The 23,436-nt window shown below is 43.5% G+C and overlaps 1 protein-coding gene across 7 annotated transcripts in view; it reads right to left on the reverse strand.

Annotated features, from left to right (window-relative positions):
- Window positions 1-23,436, reverse strand: part of palld (palladin, cytoskeletal associated protein) — a 69,670-nt gene that overhangs the window by 34,059 nt on the left and 12,175 nt on the right. For 3 of the 7 annotated variants that reach the window (XM_078945437.1, XM_023953891.2, XM_078945436.1), the window contains exon 4: window positions 9,971-10,120. The exons of the other annotated variants lie outside the window; for them this stretch is intronic. In XM_078945437.1, coding sequence (XP_078801563.1) covers window positions 9,971-10,120 — 150 coding nt within the window. The remainder of the gene's footprint in view (window positions 1-9,970; window positions 10,121-23,436) is intronic. 7 annotated transcript variants of the gene reach the window in all.

Below are 23,436 nucleotides of genomic sequence, written 5' to 3' on the forward strand. Positions count from 1 at the left end.
GTGTTTGAGCGCCCCCAAGTTGTGTTTTACTGTAACTTCAGAAGCTCCAGACACGTGAGCAAAAGCGCCATTCTCATTGGTCGAATAGATTTCGACGCAACGCGTCGAAAAAAAAAAAACGAACCCGAGGCGTTTTTAAAAAAATGACGCTTTGACGCGTGGCGTATTTTCGCGTCGGTGTGCACACTCACATTGGTGCCCTTTGTTTAGTCACGAGGCGTTAAACGTCGGTGAATATCGCTGGCGAAATTCGTCCCGGTGTGAACAGGCCTTGAAGTTTTTAAAAACAAACACTACCTTGGTGTGATCTCTTTGTTAGCAAAAGGGGTTTGAAGTAAACTTCATCATTTTTGTATTTACCTACTATCACAACGGGAAGTCTTGTTACATATTTTAGACAGAACCAACTAAAGCTCTATATTCAGGTTCATGTAAATACATTTTAAAAATTCAAAAATATGTACGATCCGTGGCCGTCCTGCTGGCCCTGGCCTGGGTGGCGGATGTGATTGCCCGGCGGGCAGTTGTTCTCTATCTGCTGCCGTACGGGTGTTATGGGGGGGGGGTCCTCGCTGCCGGTACTGCTACGGCAGGGGTCTTGGTGTGGGGATGCCTGGGTACTCTCCCTCCTCCTTTTTACATTCCATCACCCACTCTAGAAGAACATAAAGACCCACTCAAGCACAGGCGCTATCTCACCTTTGCACAAATAGTTTGAGTGACTAAATGACATATTTTACATGGGTCGGTCCAAATGCATAAGTATGTGTGTGTGAACATCAGTTGTATTGTGTACATGTTGATATGTTTTGTATGTGGGCATTTTTGGAGCCCACAGGTATGTTTGTGACATTTGGGTGTGTGTGTGTGGACAGGACCTTTTGGATTTACATTACTTATAAACCTGACTGTAATGATTGTAAACATCCAGCAACTTGTTGCCTTATGCTGCTTCACGGTTCTACCCCCCCTCCTCTTTTATTACCCGCCTACACCCCCCCCCCCTCTCTGGCATCCCTCTCTCTTTTTCCCTTCTTTTCTTTTCCATCTGGTCCAACAAAAGACTGTTACAGATATGAGTAAGATGAATAAAGTTTAGCCTAAATTACAAAAGGGGTTTATTTAAATATACACCTAGTGTGTTAAATGTTTCATAATCCCTCTTGTAACAGTAAAAATGTCCAACACAAGAGGCTTTCAGCTCTCATCTGTTGCTCAGCTGCTGGACAGGACAAGTTAAAAGAAAAGAAAAAAGTAAATAATTAAAAAAATCTGGCTCTTCTGACCCCCTTTAAAATGTCCTAACGTCACCTCTAGACCACATGTTTTAAATCAAATACTGTATGTTTAGGTGAACAAGTCAACCTCCAACTGAAAAAGACAGAAAAATCTAAATTGTTGCTTCCATAAAGTAAAAGTATAAGTAAAAACAAATGTATTGTGTTGAAATTATCCATCAGGAAAAGGAAAAGTTTTTAAATCTTTCTTAGTTTTTCTGTCTGAAAAGTGTCATGCTGTGTTTCTCTGTAGTATGAAGAATTTTGTCAGCTGCAAATTAATAATTTGATGCTACTAATGTGGCACTGATGTGGGTTTTTGGAAACAAACAGCTTTATTTTCTTAAACAGATTGCGAAGTTTAAAGGCTTTGTTACAGACATCATCTGTAGAAAACAAGCACATGAGGTCACAGTGTTTTCAGACAGATCCAGAAGCATTTCGTAGCATTGGTTTGTGCAGGTTTTCCATCAGGGTATAGCACACACACACACACACACACACACACACACACTAGGGTGCAACAGAAGACTCCTTAGCTTCTCTGTCTGAAGCACAACAATAAAATCCTTAAATAATTCACTTTATTGGACTAGAATTATGTGCATTTACTCGGAAATCTCATTTACGGACATGCGCTAATGTTAAGTCTGTTTGTGTGGAATGTGCTGACTGTGATGAAGGACCTGAACAGCACACCGGGTTCTCTTCCGCTAACACTTCAGATTGAGGGCAGGGGGTCACAGAGCCCCATGAGCTCATTTGGAAAGGGGGAAGTACTTTTTCAGTACAGTGAGATGTCTGACGATCCATACAGTATTTAGGAGTATTATGTGTGAAAATAGCCAAACCAGCCACACTGCTCAAAACATGTTCTGAGACATCGTGAAAAACTCATTGGATGTTGTAAACACTGTTTCACTTCACAGATTGTCGAGATAGGGAGGTAATAGTATTGTAGTGATAGACACACCTCATTTAGGGTTTTCCACATAATGGTCTCATAATGGTTCAGTTCACTGTCTTAACATCTGAACTAACACCAAAAAAATTCTAAAAGAACGTTTCATCAAAGTCAACATTCTGTGGGTAAAAAGCTGATTTTAGTTTATCATTCAAACAGCCATGAACATACGACGTCGCTTAACCAACGAGCAGCACCACTTGACCGTAGCACGATTTCATGTTGGTAGTAGACAGTCAGATGGTCCAGGTGAACTTGGTGAGTCTCAAAGTGTCATCAGCAGACTTGCATCAGGACACAGAACTACTGACAGAGTTTGGAACAGACCCAGGAGTGGAGCTCCGCCAGTGACAGACCACAACCATGACCAGAACCTAAGGACCTCTGACCTCAGACATGGTTTAGCAAACGCCAAACAGATGCAGGCCCGTTTACCAGATGCAAGGTGTACTGGGGTTTCCAGACAAACCATTCACAACTGACTCCACTACTTTGACTGGAATGACAGACAACCATTGCAGGTAACACCAAGACTCCGCTATGGTTTGCAGTACAAGACCACGTGACCTGGACAATGCAGCAATGGTCTACCGTCCAGTTCAATGATGAATGTTTGGTCATCTTGAACAGAAATGATGATCCTCAGCTCTGCTGGAGATGGCGAGGTGAGGAACAGGTTGAGGTCAACATGGTCCCCAGGTTTTGGTTTGGTGGACCAGATTCAATAGTCTGGGCAGACATCACCAGTCATAGCAAACCTTATCTGGTTATACCTCAGAGACATCATAGAATCTTCATCATCCAGCACACGCCCAACTTTCTGTTCATGGATCATAGTGCCTCCACCACATGGTGCCAGATATGTCAGGAAGTCAGAGAGCTTCGAATGGTCTGGCCAGCAATGACCTCTGACCTGAACTCCATAGAGCATGTCAGGGAACAGCTACAGCAGAGAACGGATAATCGTATCCCATCCACAAGTGAGCCGGCAGAACTGCACTTGGGGGAAGAGTAGAATCCTCAGAACAACATCATGAGGTAAATATACCCGCTATCGACATGGTCAATGTTTGTTATTTGAGGCTATATTTGTTATTGTCTTAATATTGAGATAATACATTAAAAACTAATGAAAGTGGTGTTTGTTGTCATTAATTATTAGGAAAGGGGACTTTTAACTGTTTAATTAAAATGGGAAAAACACTAAACACTAAATAACATTATCCATAAGTAATTGTGAGGTGTGTATTTCCTTACAGCACGTCACCTAAAAAGACAGCAGAACAAATAGAGACAGAACTGCTGTCATTGACACCCCCTCTCCATCCAATGAGTTGGGGCTTCAGTCAGTTAGGCATGGTTGAACTGTCACTGTCCAGCCGCCAGTCACTCTGTCAGGATGGCTGAGGAGGAGACTCAGTCTGTGAAGACACCAAAAGAGGCCAAAGCCGTGCCTGCCGGCCCAGCCTCCACCCCGCCAGCCGGGGGCCATGCTCTCCTCATTTGACCCTGTTGTTATTTGCTGCTGTTGATGGAAACTTTTATGAAGCAAAGCTCAGCTTTACCACAAATCCAAATGAGTGAAGTCCAGTATAGAGTGTGTGTGTGTGGGGGGGTTACTTACAATAATGACAAGACGTAGGAGTGATCGGCCTGCCGACAACACCCCCAGGAGACGGGCCAGAGTCAATATTGGAGAGCAGGCTCGTCTTTCTGAGAGCTGCTTTGCTTTTTTGCTTTAAGCCACAGTGTTCAGCCAAGCAGACAACAAGAGCGGCATCGAGGCTGCCGAGCCCTGATTACAAACTACAATGGAGGTCAGCTGGAGCTGCCCAAACCGTAGAGGAAGCCACATCCACTTCATTTTTCTCCTAATTCATGCATGCACCAGACCGCCAGCTTTTCAGGCTTTCCTTTCCCATGAATGCTGTCTAAAACTAGTAACAAACCCAGAAAGGCTCAGAAAAGGAAAAAAACTGCATCATTAAAAGGATTTACTCACATCTTTCACACAACTACTGCAGATACTGACCTGCCAATCAACATGTTTGCACTCAAAGAATGGCAATAACAGCTTTTGATGTCCTGAACCTATCATGCTGCTCTGATCCTTCATTGTGGTCTCACTTCTTCAGAGACTGATCTGATCGGTGAGTTTGATGAAATGTCAAAATATTTACTAGATACTGAGACTTTTCCTTTCAGATCTACTGGGAAGTGTGCTGGATTTAAGCAGAAATAAGAATGCAAGGAAACAATCATGTTTACAAAAAAGCTCAGAAATGATAGAAAAACAAAAAAAGCAGCAAACCAGACGGTGCCAGATTGAAGCTTGTTTGAGAAGAGAAGTAGTTGGACCAAACACAATTCACCTCACACTGCTTGGGGGCTGGACACATTAACAAAAATGAATGTATATTCTGGTTTCAAATACCTTTTTTCTGTTGCTTATGGCATTTATACTGTGGGAGATGTTTTATGTGTCTCCCATCCACTGACTGTATAAGAGAACTGGACTGAGAAGAAACGATGATTCAAACTGGCTTGGACTGATCACGGCTTACTGAGGACGTCTGGTTCCAACATAGCAACGGACATATTGCGGAAAAATGGCCACTGAATTGACTTAATTTTGTTGTAGCTGGAAGTATATCATTTTCTTATTAGCATCAATGGTAAATTCTGTAAGCAATTTATAAAGGGCTTGTAAACCCCCTATTTGGTCATGCTTTGGGGGGCTGCAAAACACTTAATAAACTGTTAATAAGAACACAGTTAATATATTTATTAATCCCATACAAGCAAATTTATAAATAGCTTGTAAATGGTATTAATAAAATTCTAATAAATGTCTTTATAAGCAGCTTAATACCACATTACTCATGCTTGTTAATGTCTTATAAGTAGTTTATTAAGGAATATTTCAATGTATTTATAAACAGCTTATTTAAACTTGTAAGTCAGTTGTAAGACATTTACAAATGCTAATTAATGCACTTATAAGCAGCTTTCTAAAACATTACTTGTGCTTGTCAATGTCTTATAAATAGTTTATAAGCTTATAATAAAGGGTTACCAGGTTCATGTGGACCGATCCTGATGGAACTGGTGAAGCCAGGTCCAGTTTTTGTTTCACTTTTTATTCCTGCCAACAAACTTTCAGCAGGTTTAGGTCAGACCTGCTAGTCTAAAATTCTAGTTACACTTTCTGTTTGTTTGCTCGTGTGGAAATAGCAAACAACGTTTCACTACAGATTTATTACGCCATTCAAAAGTCTCTTGTTTGATCGTATTGTTTGTTGGTAAATAAGAGCTGTGGCTATTTGTACTTTAAAGTTATATTGGCAAGAGATGCTATACTAACTTGTTGCGCACACAAAGTTGGACAACACATTGGAGAAGTCGAGATACATGTTTACTGCTGTGCTATAATTACATAAACAGAGCTCGAAAAACTAGAACGTGACTTTTCACAAAATTATTACCGTCAGCTAATAAAGGAGAACTTATGGAAAACATTTCAGGTTTTTGAATGAGTTTACTCTCAATAGTGAACATTGAAATTGCCAGACTGGCCAATTTCAAGGTCAGTAGGGCGTTTTTTATTCTGAATTTGCAGCCCAAAATTGCTTTAGGTGGATGGACATAATTTGGGTGGGTTTGGGATCAGTTCTGGAGCTTTTTGTTCCTGGTTGAAACACGTTTCGAATCTTCATTTGTTCCCTCTAGGAAATGAGAGATTAAAAAATTAAAGGCATTTAATAAATGTAATGTTTTTCAAAGTAAAAAAGTATATTGACACTGATGTTGTCTCAAAGTAGACCAGTACCGGTAAATACTTTTTGTGAATTTTTTAAATAAATAAAAATAGGTAAGGATTATTTTTTATAAAATTAATACAGAGGGCCCCATGTTATGTTGGCCTGGGGCCCCCAAACTGCTAAGTCCACCACTGTGTACCACCCATCATATTTTAAATTATCCACAAACAAAATGGTAAAAAATAGTTTCCAACTAAACTTACACGTCTTAAGAACAAATCTACAGAATCTAAGAAAAGAAATGCTTGAAAATAGTTTTGAAAATAACAAATCAGTCTGGAGTTCCCCCTTAAATTCCCATTTTCTCTTGTCCCCCTCCTAATGTCTACATCAAATTTGAAATAAAAGTTCAAATTCAATTTAAAATTATTTTATGATATTGTTCTTGAAGCCCCTAAGTGTTGGAACACTTGTTTTAGTATATTACATCCACCATTTTTACAGTCAGTCAAAGCAAAAAAATAACTTACTGGCTCTCAATAAATAAACTTTATTAGTAGCAAGTGATGAACAACACGAGCACCCTCTCTGAGACAGTGCTACTGCATTCCTCACTGGCCGTCTTTTCAGTGCGGTTTCATGTCACATTTTAACACAAAATAAACGAGACAAACATGAAATACATTAAATGTTAAATGGAAAAGGCTGACATGCAATAAAAATGTGTACATTTTTTTAAATAAAGCATTAGAGTTGGGCTTTTATGCTAAGTTGCTAAGAGGTTGCTTTGCCAAATCTTGCAGTTGCTATAGCAACCCCTAGCTAGCTCCTTGCGCCGCCCCTGGCCACGAAACAAATAAACGATGCCAGAGACTGAGAAAACAAACTCTGCCAGGGGAATAATATCTTGGCACAGCACCTGTTGCTGCGGCTCGATAAGCCCCAGCCGCTCCGTGCTTTAACCCCTGGTGCTATCCTAGGCACTTTACCATTGGGAGTTGGGTCATCTAGACCCACTAGACAGTGCTCTGAACCTTTTTTCTTCAACGATTTGTGATCTTCACTGGTGTCCATGGATTACATGAAATCTTTCCACCTTTATCCACCTTTTTCATGGTAGGGAAAACACGTCAATGTAAGGGTGGGGTCATCTAAGATAGCACAAGTGTTAAGGAGAACGGTACCTCGCTGCACCGGGCCGTGGACTGCACTGCTTATTGTGCCCTCTCTCTTTTGGGCCCCCTGACCGGTGCCAGTTCCCAGTTCCCTCCCACTGGTCCCCCCCAACCCATATGCAACGGGCGCAGGTAGTCTGCAGCGATGTCAAATCTACAGCTGACCCGTTTTGAAACACGGACAGAGGAATTTCTGTCAATCTTAAGGCCCGTACAAACCGGGACGAATTTGGCCCGCGATATTCACCGACGTTTAACGCCTCGTGACTAAACAAAGGGCACCAATGTGAGTGTGCACACCGACGCAAAAAAAGCGTCACTTTTTAAAAAACGCCTCGGGTTCGTCTTTTTGGTTTGACGCTTCGCGTCGAAAATTATACGACCAATGAGAATGGCGCTTTTGCACACGTGTCTGGAGCTTCTGAAGTTACAGTAAAACACAACTTGGGGGCGCTCAAACACAAAACTGCCTTTCCGAGCACATATACCAGCGAAGAAGATAGACGCCAAGTAGCGTCTACACAGCCGCGAAGAAATAATGACGGACATTCTAAAATATCCCCGAACCAAGCACCAGTTGCTCATATTCATGTTTTCTTTGTATGATTCTGACAAGCGCGTAAATACTTGCTCTCTTCTTCTGAGTGAAAAGCGACTTTAAGAAGCGTAAAGTTGCGCAGCGCCACCTTGTGTACAGGAGTATTTCTGTTTTACGTTAAGCGCCATCTAATGTCAGGGAATGAAATTGCATGTTCGCTCGACTCATCATCAGCGAAAAATCGCCTGGGTGTGAACACCACAAACGTGGCGAAAAACGCTGGTGAATAACTCCTGGCGAATATTCGTCCTGGTACGTACAGGCCTTTAGTCTGTGTGTAGGTTTGAATAAACTCACAACCATTCATCAGGTATGCATTGCATTTCCTACTTAATAACGTTTTTATTCATAGAGAAGTTTAGAATGTTGTCCATCTGTTGTCATCTTGTCCAAAAACATTAATACCACAACCTGGGTCTTATTTTTGTCATGATCAGAGTTTTTTCTTTTTAAGCTTGGACCAAAGCATTTTATGTGTCATGATTTCAATGCGAGGCGGACCCAGACGCTGGAACCCAGAAAGAGCACAGGTGAGTGGCAGGTAAGAGTTGTTTATTGTTTTTCCCAGGGATGGAACTTTGAGCAGGCGAGAGGTGATCCAGATGGGCAAACGGCTGTGGCACGACTGGAGGGAACAAACACGGCGATTCACCGATTCTTTCCAAAACGGCAGATAGAGGGGTCCACACTGACGTCACTCGTGGGGAGGAATCCGTAATGGGTAACGATGTGCCGTTGATTAGTGGCGTTGGATCTCCTTTTAAACAGCAGAGGATGATGAGTGGAGTGACGGCAGCTGGAGGGTAATCAGGAACAGAGTGGAGCCAAGCTGGAGGGGGAGGATTCTGACCGAGGCACCATGACAGTACCCCCCCCTCAACGACCGCCTCCAGGCGGTCCCGGACGCCGATCCGGGTCGGCCCGATAAAAGTCATCGATGAGGGAATGATAGATTCCAGGAGCGTTCCTCCGGACCGTAACCCTCCCAATCCACCAGGAATTGATGGCCACGACCAGACATCCAGAATGCGACTGACCGTGAAGGCAGGCGCACCATCAATGAGCCGGGTGGGCGGCGGGGATGCGGAAGGCGGGCAAAGCTCGCTGTCCTGAACCGGCTTAATCTGTGACACGTGAAATGAAGGGTGGATCTTGAGAGCCGCAGGTAGCCGTAGACGAACACAGGAAGGATTGATGACCTTCTCGATGGTGTAGGGACCAATATAACGGGGTGCGAGCTTGCGAGAAGTGGCATGGATAGGTATGTTCCGTGAGGACAAGCAAACCCTCTGACCTGGCTGGTAAGTCGGGCCCACCACCCTGTGACGATTGGCCGAACGGCAGGTACTCTGCTTCGTGCGGAGGAGAGAGGCCCTGGTTTGATGCCAGATGGTTTGGCACCTCTTGAGATGGTCCTGAACCGAGGGCACAGCCACATCCAGTTCTTGCGAGGGAAACAGTGGTGGTGGGTACCCGAGGGTGGCCTCGAACGGAGACAAACCTGTGGCGAAGGAAGGGTGAGTGTTATGAGCATACTCCGCCCAGACTAAGTACCTGGACCAGTCCGTGGAATTTTGGTCAGCGAGGCAGCGAAGGGAGGTCTCCAGCTCCTGATTAGCGCGCTCGGCCTGCCCGTTAGATTGGGGGTGATATCCAGATGTGAGACTGATGGTAGCACCCAAGGCGGTGCAGAAAGCCCTCCAAATTTGGGACACAAATTGGGGTCCGCGGTCCGAGACAATGTCAGATGGTAGGCCATGGTATCGAAAGACGTGGTGGACCAGAGCGTCGGCGGTTTCAGAGGCCGAGGGTAACTGAGGAAGGGGAATGAAATGCACGAACTTGGAAAATCTATCTATAACTGTGAGGATTACAGAGTTACCCTGAGAGATGGGGAGACCGGTGACGAAATCGACTGCAATATGGGACCAAGGACGACTAGGAGTGGATAATGGATGGAGTAGACCTGATGGAGGACTTAGAGCGGGCGCAGGTGGAACAAGCGGCCACGTACTCCTTGACGTCTTTGGACATGGAGGGCCAAAAGAAGCGTCGACGGAGGAGATGGAGTGTTCTGGCTACCCCACCACGGCAGGCGATGCGAGAAGCATGGGCCCAGGTAATAGCCTCTGACCTAAGAGAGCGAGGAACATACAGGGTGCCGTCAGGAGGATCAGGATGGTCGGTCTCCTCACCTTGTGCCTGAATAACTTTGGTCTTGATGTCCCAGGTGAGCGCCCCAATTATGCAGGTGGATGGGATGATGTTGGTGGTGGAGGTGTCCGGATCCTCGGAAGAGCAGTACTTGCGAGAGGGCGTCAGCTTTTATGTTGCGGCTGCCTGGCCTGTAGGAAATTGAGAAATTAAATCGGTCAAAAAACAGACACCAATGGGCCTGACGAGAGTTCAGTCTCTTGGCGGAACGGAGGTAAGCAAGGCTTTTGTGGTCAGTCCAGACAATGAATGGTTGAGCCGCTCCCTCCAGCCAGTGCCGCCACTCCTCCAAGGGGAGTTTGATGGCGAGTATTTCCCGATTTCCCACGTCGTAGTTTTTTTCTGCGGGGGAAAGTTTCTTGGAGAAGTACGCACAAGGTTTTAGTTTGCCGGTCCTCTCCTCCACAACGAACTGTCTGGAAGGATCAGGCTGGATTAATATGGGAGCAGAAACAAAGAGTCTTTTGAGGGTGTCGAAAGAGTTCTGGGCCGCGGGATTCCATTGGAAGGTTCTGGTGGTGGAAGTGAGCTGAGTGAGAGGGGCGGCGATGCTGCTATAGTTCCTAATGAAACGGCGGTAAAAATTAGCGAACCCGAGAAATTGTTGAAGCTTTCTGCGTGTGGTGGGAGGCTGCCACTGGGAAACTGCTTCGATTTTAACAGGATCAGGGTGAATGCTACTAGCCTTGAAAATATAACCCAGAAATGGAATGACGGTTGTGTGAAACTGGCATTTCTCGGCTTTAACCAATAATTGATTTTCAGAAAGCCTTTGTAGAACCTCCCGAACGTGATCTGAGTGCTGACTGGGATCCTTGGAGTAAATAAGGATGTCGTCTAAATAGACGAACACGAAACGGTTGATAAAGTCACGGAGAACATCATTCACTAGTCGCTGAAAAACAGCTGGGGCAATCGTAAGGCCAAAGGGCATGACAAGATATTCAAAATGTCCTAGGGGTGTCTTAAACGCAGTTTTCCACTCGTCCCCCTCCTTAATCCGAACCAGGTGGTAAGCGTTACGTAAGTCCAGTTTTGAAAAGATGCGGGCCTCCTGAATGGAGTCGAAAACGGAGCTAATGAGAGGTAGTGAGTATTTATCTTTAATAGTTATTTGATTGAGTTCTCTGTAATCAATACATGGTCTCAGAGATTTATCTTTTTTCTGGACAAAGAAAAACCCGGCACCGGCGGGAGATGATGAGGGACGAATGTGCCCAGAGGAGAGAGCCTCCTGGATATACTTCTCCATGGCGACCTTTTCAGGCCCAGAGAGGTTAAATAGCCGGCCCTTAGGAAGGCGAGCTCCTTCCATTAACTTAATAGGACAATCGTACGGCCGGTGGGGGGGAAGTGAACTGGCTTTAGACTTACTAAAAACTGTACGTAAATCATGGTAACAATCAGGAACGTTAGAAAGATCAATATCCTCACAAGCTATAACTGGGGAGACGTCCACAGAAGGAACAGCTGAACGCAGACAGTTGGCGAGACAAAACTGGCTCCAATCAGTGAGCCTAAGATTTACCCAGTCAAACTGAGGATTATGACGCCGTAACCATGAAAACCCAAGCACAACCAGGTTCTGAGGAGAGTGGGTAACAAAAAACCGGGTGAACTCACGATGGTTGACAGAAGTGACTAGGAGAACAGGCTCGGTGCAGTGCGTAATGTCAGACAGGTGCTGACCACCTAAACCAGCAGCTTTGACGGGGATTTGAAGTTTCTCTGTGGGTAGAGAGAGACGTGAAACAAGACTTAAATCGATGAGACTCTGCTCGGCACCAGAGTCAATGAGAGCCAGGGATTCAATAATCTTAGAAGTGTGACATAACTTGACAGGAACGTAGAGAAAGTTCTTTGAAGCAAGGTTCTGTTCACCCACCCGCGGCCTGTCTTCTAGCGGGGGGCTGTAAAGTTTAAACTTGCGGAGCATTGATTGACTAAATGTCCAGGTTTACCACAATAAAAGCACGCACCCTCGGCCCGGCGTCTCTGACGCTCCTCGGGGAGGAGCTTGGAGTGTCCCATCTGCATGGGTTCCTCAGGAGGACCGCTGGGATGTTCGAGCGCGAGCTGAGGTGAAGAGTGTTGTGCAGTACCTTGGGTCGGCCGCAGGGGGCTTTTGCGGGGGTGAGAAGCCCTTTCCTGATGACGCTCTTTCAGACGTGTGTCCGAGCGCAGAGCAGCGTTGACAAGTTCCTCGAAGGTATGAGTCTCAGGTTGCGTGCATAGATGATCTTTGATGCTGTCGTTCAGGGATTGATAAAACACGCCTCGTAATGCAGGATCGGCCCATCCCGCTTCCACCGCCAGGATTCGGAAGTCTATGACGTGGTCACTGACTGATCAGTTACGTTGTTTTAGGTTGAGCAGCTTGCGGGTAGCCTCCTCCTGTTTCTTAGGCTGATTGAACACTAACTGAAACTCCTGAATGAATTACTCGTAAATCAGGTGAGCTATGGGATTAGCCGTTAAGAAGGCCTGAGCCCACTGTAAAGCTTTGTCACGAAGAGAATTAACAATCAGAGTGGTCGGACTGGTAGTACCTTGGAGCTTGTTGGAATAATAGACGACACTGAAGTAGGAAACCACCGCATGCATCAACGTCTCCGAAGAATGGTTCTGGTTGGAGACGGAAGTTTTCCGGGCTAGGAGATGAAGCGGAAGTGATGATGTTGTTAGGGGTCGGTGGAGTGGTTGTAGCGGCAGGGCTAGTAATTCGACCGGATAAATCAATTAAGGATTGGGTTAAACCATCCAGACGACGAAACAGTTCCTGCTGGGCGGATGATATTTGATTAAGCGCGTCGGCTTGACGCCCCAGCGCGATACCTTGCTGACTGACGGCGAAGCGGAGTCCTTCTGGGTCAGCTGGGTCCGGAGTTGGGCCACATCGTTCTGTCATGATTTCAATGCGAGGCGGACCCAGACGCTGGAACCCAGAAAGAGCACAGGCGAGTGGCAGGTAAGAGTTGTTTATTGTTTTTCCCAGGGTTGGAACTTTGAGCAGGCGAGAGGTGATCCAGATGGGCAAACGGCTGTGGCACGGCTGGAGGTACGAGCGCGGCAATTCACCGATTCTTTCCAAAACGGCAGAGAGAGGGGTCCACACTGACGTCACTCGTGGGGAGGAATCCGTAATGGGTATCGATGTGGCGTTGATTAGTGGCGTTGGATCTCCTTTTAAACAGCAGAGGATGATGAGTGGAGTGACGGCAGCTGGAGGGTAATCAGGAACAGAGTGGAGCCAAGCTGGAGGGGGAGGAGTCTGACCGAGGCACCATGACATTATGTTTATTTTAATGTATCTGATAAGTCGTGTCTCATTGTTGACAGATCTCTCCGATATGGCGTCGCTCTTTACGTATCTTGGACAATGGAAACAGGCTAGGGCTGCATCTCTAGCAATATAACTCATTGGATGGGATTATATAAAAGAGCTTCCTCCCGCTCCCTTTTAATCAATTAAATCAACTTTTTTGATGGAGTCACTGTATGTTCTGTGTGTACAAATACAAATATGTCTACCTATGATTAAGGGTGATTATAGTAACATAATTTACACGTGTAAAGGAAGAATATAAATCCAAGTTTTTCTTCTTTTACTTTGAACTTTTTCCCATTAAGTCGTGATTAATCATGTTTCTTTTTTTGTATTTTTTAGTAATCCTTTGTTTTGATTGCTGGAAATAAACCAAATCCAAATGTCAGTTGGGCTACGTCTGAATTCCTTCACTACTCACTATATAGTGCACTATAGTGCATCTGCTAATTTGTAGTGATGTCCGAATCTACAATTCCAAAATCCAGTGCCCTAATAGTTTCCTAGAAGTCTCTGCGAAAAACCAGTGTGCATCACTGTTCACTAGATTGGTGAATATGGCCCACAATGCACTGCGTTTGAACAGTTTTTGCCAAAAAAAAAAATTCTTTTAATGTACAACCAACATTTTCATCACCCCAACACAGTGGATTCACAAATAGTTGATGTAAAATGCCCATATTGATTAGATTAGACTAGATTTTTTACTTTGTGAAATCTGTGACATCATATTTCCCTTTTAAAAATAAAATAAAAAGTAGTGAACATGGTGTCCAGACAGCTTTTAAAATCCAGGGCACTCCATAGTCACGCACCATATAGTTTTTTAGTACTTCAGGATTAGGGTGGGAATTCAGTAGGAATTCGGGGGTGGGGGGCGTACGGAGCTGCCAAGTTCCACACAGACCAGCCACAACAACACATTTGAGACAAAACTTTGTTGCTGCCCGCGTCCAGTTCATTCATAAAATTCCAGTGGTTGGTTAAACTGTCTGCTGTGTTTCTTTTCTGCACAACCAAATGAGATGACAGGGATGGAGGGGAAATTGTTCAAACACTGGAAGACGAGGCCCCTTTTCCAGAGGGACCTTTCAGATGTTTTTGCTGCTTTTCTGAGGTTTCATTCATGCACTCTTTCTCCAAAACAAAACAACAAAAGTGGCTCCACAGGTTCTGGCCACAGTCTGCTGACCATCAAAAGCACCACAGCAAACTGGGCTTCAGCCAGTCAACCCTGTCGTCATGGAAACCTGCAGGGCTCTGGTCTGTGACTACTGGAGAAAAGGTGGTTTATAAAAGATGACAGTGCCACATTCAATACAATGGCTTGTTTGAAAAAAGGGTTTAAGCACAGAGTCCAGAGTCAAACAGATGCCAGAAGTAGGCAGGCCTGGTTTGGAATGGGTAAAAATAAGCTGCTGAAGGTCTAAATGGAGAACTCTGTGTTGGTGGTACCTGGCAAGAAGCAGACACGTGGCTGTGATTACTGTGTGATCTCAAGTGTTTGAAAAAGAAAAAAAGCCCTTTACTGGTTCAAACTTTTCAGCTGGAAAACATGCTGCATGCCTCCACCAGGACGCGGCAGGTGAGGGGTTTTGCAGTTCTCGCCAATAACAGGGTCTGCTGTTGTGCCCATCATCCTGTCCTGACTGTATGGAGCAGACTCTACAGACATGGTCCACAGATGTACACACCATATACCTGTGGTCCCTTTAGTTGAATACTTCTGGTTTGTGAGGGATCTTGCTCTCATTTGTTGCAATAGCGACATCAAAAGCTGTAAACGTCCCTTCAATGACTGATCCAGAGCTAATAGGAGCCAGAGTTTTCCTTTGCCTGCATGTTTCCATTAACTACAGAACATGGAACAACTTGTTAAAGCATCAATAAAGCTGCAACATGACAGTAGAGCTGCTTTGTTAACATGCAAGTGGGGAACAGTAAAAGTCTGAAACACAACCCACCAAACCTCTGAAACATCCAAAATTATCTTCAAACCCAGTCAGAGTAGTCTGTTCACATCAGCACCAGACATGTGGAGGTTCTGGAGGCTGGTCTCAGTCTTTGGCACCATCATAACAAAGCTTGACATGAAGGCATCGTTTAATTAATGAGACGATGCTGCTTCACACATCTTTGTGCTGAAAAACCTTCACCCTCCTGAGGTCCTCCTGTCAGTCCTTCACTCAGTGGGATCAGAACATTTACTTTCTCCAAGAGACATACTTTTGGTATTTCTTGTTTCTGTAATTCTTCAAAAACAAAGCTGTTTTCTTCTCATTCTGAATAAATGCATGAAAACTGGAAGAACTTCATCAAACTTTTACCCATGAAATCTTTACGAGGTTTGAGTTTATAGCAAACTTCAAGGTCTTTCCCTTGTAACTAAAACAAACACTCAGGGTTTTTTCATTTGTTTTTGTTCGTGCGTACGTTCTGCATACTTCATCCAATTTCTGCCATTCAAGTATCAAAATGTTTTTGCAAGTTAAGGACATCATTGCTCTCTTCTGCAACTTGAAGTTCTTCTGCAATTCACCAAAGTTGCTGCAACTTTTGCCATAGAAATACATGGGGAAGGCTCTTCTGCAACTTCAAACTTTCGGTAAACGTCTGCATGCTTTATGCTCTTCAAAAAGTTCAAACATGTATTTTGTGTATGTTTCCAGCTATCTTTGAATAATTTTGCAAATATTTATAGTTATTAAAATGATTGAAGTAGTTTAAATTTCAAATTTAATGGAAGTCAATGGGAAGTCTGCTTTTACTTCACTGTTTTTTAGACGTATCTCCTCCTAGAGAAACCATTCAAACTTCAAAATGTAGTGGAGGGATTGGGCCATACAGGTATTACTTTTCTTTTGGATATTTGCGTAGTTTTTGAACTACAGCTCTTTGAAATTAGGCAATTTTTGACCCCCATCCGATTTTAACAGAGCAAGAGCACTAGAGTGTGTAGAAAATTGCAGAACAAACTGCTATTTAACTCTACCACTGTTTGTCACAGTGACACAATTTTTCAGCAAAACACAGGAAAATTCCTCTAGATTGAAAAAAAAGTGACCCTCAAACCTCTGGGGCAAACGCTTTTGCTTCTACTGCCCCTAGACTGACACTAGGATCCCTTAATTTTCCCATATATTTAATCTTTCAGCTGCTTCTTACAGCCAGTCATGTTTTCAACGTGTGATTGTGAGAACACACTAGAACCTAAAGACATGCAACTTTCACAAATTGTAGCCCAAAGCCTTATGATTCCTACAAGGGTTTATCACCATGGGTGTGGTGCAGGGCCTGGGCGGTTGACCTCCAATCATAATATTGCGGGTTTGATTCCCGCCTTGCACTGAACCCCACCTTCCCACTGGTGGACGGTTGGCGCCAGTGTTCGGCATTCACCAGTGTGTGACTGGGTGAATGGGCCTGTGACTGTAAAGCACTGTGGGCCTTCAAAGAAGGTAGAAAAGCACTTTAGAAGTATACGCCATTAGCATTTTTAATAAGTGAAAGAGGCATGAAGATATGACCATTTGTTTGGAAGGAGTGGCGAGAAGAGCTGCCCCATAGAAATACATGGGTTTCTTAGCTCAGAAGATTAACTGTTTTATGACACTTCTGATTGAATTCACATAAACACTTTTACATTTGAGACAAATAAATTTATATCAATGCATTCCTCTGTTTTACGAGATTTTCAAAGATGAAAGAATTATTTTGATCTGACTTATAGTTTAGACACAGCATCAATTTGTCCCGGGTAAAATGTGTCAAACTGAGATTGCATTGTGTGTCACTGAGGAGATGACATAGCAGTGCTGCTGACCCTTCTGCTTGGACTTTGAACCCGTTACCATGGTGAGGGGCACTCTCCTTCACACACACACACCCACACACACGCACACATGCACACAAACGCATACACACACATTTTATAAGCTTCCAGAAGACATTAGCTCCTTTAAATGACACATGCATGCTTTATTATTCACTGTTTGCTGTAAATCCCAAACACTTTCACTTCATTAATCGTGTTTAGGATAAATTCAGTTTGTATCAGTATTTTTAACTAGATCAGCATCAAACCTTTATATTACCATCATGCTAGCATTAGATGCTAATTTGAACAATCATTTACATTTTATTGCTAATTGGTTATGGAACAATTAAATATTTATATTCTGGTAGCTCACTTAGCTGATTGGGCAGCTACTGAGGTTTTTTAATTTTAACTGATTTATTTCATAATTTAATAATATGCTAACTTTATGAAAAGTATCAGCAATTTATTCAACCTTTTTTCTTTCAATAAACTTCATCTTCTTCTGCTAAAAGTTATGCAATTAAGCAATTAAAAGCAACCATCTTCAGCAATTACTGCAATCAAATGTATTTCAGCAGGAAATGCAACTTTTCTAGTTAATAGTTTTTCACCCTTTTCGGCATATCCCTTCAGGTAATGTCAGACGCCCTTCCTGACACAACCCTGTATTTTATCTGGACTGGGGACCGGCACAGGGGGACCCAGACTTGGCCCCTCTTGTGGCTACATAGTTATGCAGTAGCATGGAGGGTCTTGCCCCACACCGGATGAAGGTCATTGTGCCCCCTGGGAAGTGAACCCCAGTTTTTGCACACCAGCCTTACACCCAGCAAACTGAGCCACTGTGTACGTAAATGCAGGTGAATTTGGTATGACTGTGTTAACTGTTTTTATGGCATTTTATGGCACAGACAAAACCACATTTATACACAGATCAGTTACAAGTGCAAGTGGTGTTTTTTCTGATCTGTGTGTCAGTGAAGGTTCTCATTCGTCTTGGTGGCAAAGTCTTGAGGTGGAGTCACAGCGAATGGACTTAAAATGTCTTCCTTTGAAATGTTTGGCTAGGTGTCTCTAGAAATGTGAGCTGAATCCTGTACAATTCAGACTGATGAAGACACTTGGATGAGCAGCAAAACATTTCAGATGAAGACATTTTTGAGTCCAGTTCCTATAACTCAAACTCAAGATTTTTTCTGTGTTTATCAGGCGATTGGTGTGTACTTTTTAAAGATTTGTATGCGTAGGAGCCATTTAAACTGGTGTGATTTCAAGTTGTGCATACATACCGGTACATACAAACTCCACACAGAATAGACCCAGCTGGGATTTTAAAAAAAGGCCCTTCTCGTTGTCTCATTGTGAGGTGAGAGTGCAAACCACTACGCTACTTAGTAGGCCCAGAGTTTCTCTTGTAATCAGTCAAAAAAATCATTTGATCATTAAGAGATTTTGCTCTAATCCCCATTGTTATGTTTTATTCTGTTTATTCTAAAACCTCTTGTGTCAGTGAAATGGGATGAACATACTTTGTACAACTTTGCAGTCTTTGGTTTCTCTCTGTGCAGAGCCAACTGTCAATAATCTGTTCAGAGTCGCTCAAAACGTAGCAAAATTTACAACATTCCAAAACGTAAAATGATTTTCCGTCCCCATAATAAACAGCCAAACATGAATGTTAAATCCCAAAGCCAGGAATGTTTGGTAAGGTCCTGTATGGGTCAGATCACAGGATGCACTGCTATGACAACTCCTGTTTTTCTCCAAGGAGACCAGCTGACACCCACAAAAACAGAGGCCATGCCCTCTAATGATGTCACATTGTGTGGACAATATAAACCTACAACTGTCATATAAATCCTGCCTGGAAACCAACAAAAGCAGCATTCAGAAGAGCCTGAAACTTAAACATAGCAGCCACATCAGATGAATTATTCCAAACATTTAAGCAGCAGCACAAAGTCGACACTAACAGGAAGTGGTCTGACAAGTGAAGCCTGATTTCTGCACAGTCTTTTTCTTTATGTATTTACAACAAATTCAGAAAAGAAGGGAGTTCATGATTCTCAGAATGACAAAACTATTTCTTAATCATCTGAGTCATTTCAGATGAGGACTCACTTCACTTTAGACCCAAAGTTTCATGATTTTCTAAAACAAAACAGATCCAGTTATTGCAATGCTGAACCTCCCTTAACAGTTCTGTGGAAACATCTGACTCATCTTCTCCACCACTTTATTATTGTGAGACAATCGAAGAATCAAAATTTGAAAGAGATACTTCTAAAAAATGGTTTTGTTCTGATTCTAACAATCTGACCAGCCCTGATCCTGGTATCAGTGGTTCTCACTGACATCTCAGATTTAAAATGTTCTTGTTTTTGACAATTGGTTGTTAAGACAGGTGTAGGAAACACACAGCTGAGCCTTTAGTTCTGTTGTTTTAGGTCTTTAGTGCCCATTTCCAAGCAAGGCAAGGCAAATTTATTTGTATAGCACAATTCGCACAGCAAGTAGTTCAAAACAAAACAGAAAAATGCATTAAAATCACAAAGCATTACAGTGCAATGTTTAACCCTTGTGCTATCCTAGGCACTTTAGCGTTGGGAGTTGGGTCATCTAGACCCACTAGACAGTGCTCTGAACCTTTTTTCTTCAATGATTTGTGATCTTCACTGGTGTCCATGGATTACATGAAATCTTTCCACCTTTATCCACCTTTGTCGTGGTAGGGAGAACACGTTAATGGAAGGGGGGGTCATAGGATAGCAAAAGGGTTAAAAACATACACAATCATTATAGAATTGACTTTAAAAGAAAGGAGAGAGAAAGGAAAATGAACACCTGTGTGAATAAGGACCCTTCAGTCAAATACACGGCTGAACAGGAATGTTTTGAGTCTGGATTTGAACCTCAGCACAGTAGAGGCCTGTCTCACAACCTCAGGGAGACTGTTCCAGCTTTTAGCTGCTTAAGACTGAAACGCTGATTCCCCTTGTTTAGTCCTGACTCTGGGCCCCCACAGGAGGCCGGTCCCTGAGGTCCTCAGAGGCCCAGATGGTTCATACTAACATGTCAGAGATGTACTTTGGTGCAAGGCCACGGAGAGTTGGAAACAAGCAGAGCTGCTTTAAAGTCTATTCTTTGAGCTACAGGGAGCCAGTGCAGAGACCTGAGCACAGGACTGATGTGATGGTACTTCCTGTACTTCCTAGTCAGGACTTGAGCAGCAGCATTCTGGATGTACCGAAGCTGTTTTACAGTTCGTTGGGGAGGCCAGTGAGCAGGCCGTTACAGTAGTCTAACCTACTGGAGACAAATGCATGAATAAGTGTCTCCAGGTGTGGCTTTGACACCATGTTTTTTATTTTGGCAATGGATTTTAGATTGTAAAATGCTGCTGATGTTACTGACTTGATATGGCTGTTAAAGTTCAGGTCAGAGTCCATGATTACCCCTAGATTTCTGACTTGATTTGAGGGTTTAAGAGACAGAGAGTGAAGATAACTCCTGACACTTTCTCTTTGTTTCTGTGGACCAAAGACGATGACTTCAGTCTTGTCTGAGTTTAGCTGGAGAAAGTTGTTTTGCATCCAAGCACTGATCTGTTGGATGCAACAACTGAGTGAATCCACAGGCCCGTATTCACCTGCTGTCAGTGACACATAGATCTGAGTATCGTATGCATAGTTGTGATAAGATATGTTATTACTGCGTATTAACTGACCTAATGGCAGCATGTAGAGGCTGATGTTTTCCCTGGGGTCCCAGGATCGATCCCTGAGGCACACCACAGGTCAAGGCCGTGTAGTCTGAGACACAACTCCCAGTTTCAACAAAATATTTCCTGTCTTCCAGATAGGACTTCAACCAACATACGGCAAAGCCAGCAATGCCAACCCAGTCTTGGAGTCTGTGTAAAAGGATCCTATGATCAACAGTATCAAAGGCAGCTCTCAGATCTTGCAAGATCTGTGCTATGATGGGGTCTAAAACCTGACTGGAAAACATCAAATGAAGTGTTTATTAAGAGAAAGTCAGTGAGCTGTTGGTAAACAACTTTTTCAAGGACTTTTCCTAAAAATGGCAATTTTGACATGGGCCTTTAATTGTTCAATACTGTGACATCAAGATTGAAATTTAGTCAGCTTAGAGTGACTAGATGGCTGTTATTTGTGTTATTTGTGTAGTTATTTGTGTTGTGGAGTTTATGGCTTCTTTAATGCCCTGAACCTTGTCATTGAAAAATACAGCAAACTCATTACATTTAGATGTACAAACCAGCTCCACTGACAGCTGAGCTGGAGGGTTTGTTCATTTGTTTACTGTTGCAAAAAAGACACGAGAGTTGCCACTGCAACCTCCAATGATTTCAGAAAAGTACCTTTCCCTTGTCTGCATAAGATTTGGTTGTGGCTGTACAACCCCCCCTTATACATTTCATGATGAACCTGGAGTTTTGACTTGCGCCACTACCGCTCAGCTCTGCGACACTGCCTTTTCTGTGACCTGACCAAATCATCGTTCATCCAGGGAGCTTTCTGTCTACCTTTTCTGATTTTAATCTTCATAGGGGCAATGGCATCCAGAACATTCAAAATGCTAGAAGTAAAAAAGTTCACTAATTCATCAACATTAGCACGCTTTCAGAGTTGATCATTTCTGCAATCTCTGCCCTATTGTTGTCATTTATGTGTCTCCTTCAGACAACTGCTGGACCAGGTGGTGGTCTGGGAGCAACGGACAGGTCAAAGAATACACAGAAATGATCAGGCCGGGCAACATCAATCACACTGACATTGCAAATGATAACCCCCTTTGTAAGGAGCAGGTCCAGGGTGTGTGTGTGTGTGAGGGGGGGGGGGGGGGGGGGGGGGGGCAGTCATATGTTGAATAAGCACCTAAATATGCGTAGTTTTTGTGTAATCACCAACTCGTTGGTGTTTACGTCTCTGCTCTTCAGTCTCAATCAAATGGGAAAAACTATTTTCCCATAGTCTGGTTCTGCAGGAGCTTCTCTTCATTGAAGCCACTCATTAATCTTCCCTGTTGCTTTTTGTGGATGCAGGAGAATTCAAATGATTCTTTTTTTTTATTGAACAAGCACAACTTGTTTGCTTTCTTTGTATAATGCCTGGAAATTACTTTTGGTGTAAACTGGTGCTCTATAAATACACACACCTGCTTTACATTTGTCTCTGTGTAAACACTGCTGGGCTTTCATTGATCACAGCCAGAATCGGCTCATTTTTCCTGCCCTGATCCCATCTTTCCTTCAAGCCCAACATCTGCCACGTTTATAGATTGCTGTTTTTTGATTGCTCGTCTCTGCAGGGCTTTTATTTCCCGAAAGTTTCATTAAACTCTGGTGTTCTTTATCCAGCTGCCATACCAGAGAGCTCCTGCCTTTTCTGCCTCGGTTTCACTGAAAGTTACACCACCTTTACTTCTGTGTTTCCAAAAGCTAGACAACTGTGTAAGGGAATACTCTGGGTTCTTAAACGCATTCATTTTTATTCTGACATCTTTGGGGGTGGAGGACTGATAAGACAGTTCACTCAGGGCTGAACACAGAGTGACCCTGTGAGCAGAAATCTGAAACAGACGCAAAACTGCAATAAATCTCCAGCCAACAAAATGCTACTTTAGAAGATAAACGCCAAAAGAGGATACAGGCTGACATTGCTGCAGTCGGGACGTGAACTTTGCAACCTGTCCTCCTCTCACTGTGCTTCTTCACGCAAATCTGAGCTCTGATCAATGTCAAACATCTTCCTCTCGTTCTTCAAAGCACAATCTTCCACTGTCACTCCCACAATGATGGGAATGTGTTTCACTTTTTTAAAACATAAGCAAAGGAAAGATGTGTTTGGAGGGATGAAGGAGGCATAAAGGGGCTCTTCTTTAGCTCCAGAACCTTTAACAGTGGCACAGCTGTTATTCTGTCACGTGCTCACGGGAAGGAAGACTTCTGCTTCTTTTAAGAGCCAATCATGACCCCTGTCTGCTTGTAAAATGCATCCTTGCAGAGTTTTTTGCACATCTGATTTGAATGGTTTGAAGAACCAACAGAGCCTACTGGTATTTTAATACTGACTCTCAGACAGCAGCACACACTGAATTCCCGATAATGTCAGACGAACATAAACGAATCGAGCTCCACTTCAAACAAAGTCTTTGGCAGCCGCACAGCGATTCTGAAAACATCAGCCTGAAACGTTTCATCAGAAGACGGATTACTGTAATCCCAATCTGATTGCCTTTTTCAGCATGAGGGTGAGTCATCTGACAGGCCAGGAGAA

The sequence above is a fragment of the Oryzias latipes genome, chromosome 4, assembly GCF_053564925.1.
Source record: "Oryzias latipes strain Hd-rR chromosome 4, Olatipes_Hd-rR_3.1".
Taxonomy (NCBI): Eukaryota; Metazoa; Chordata; class Actinopteri; order Beloniformes; family Adrianichthyidae; genus Oryzias; species Oryzias latipes.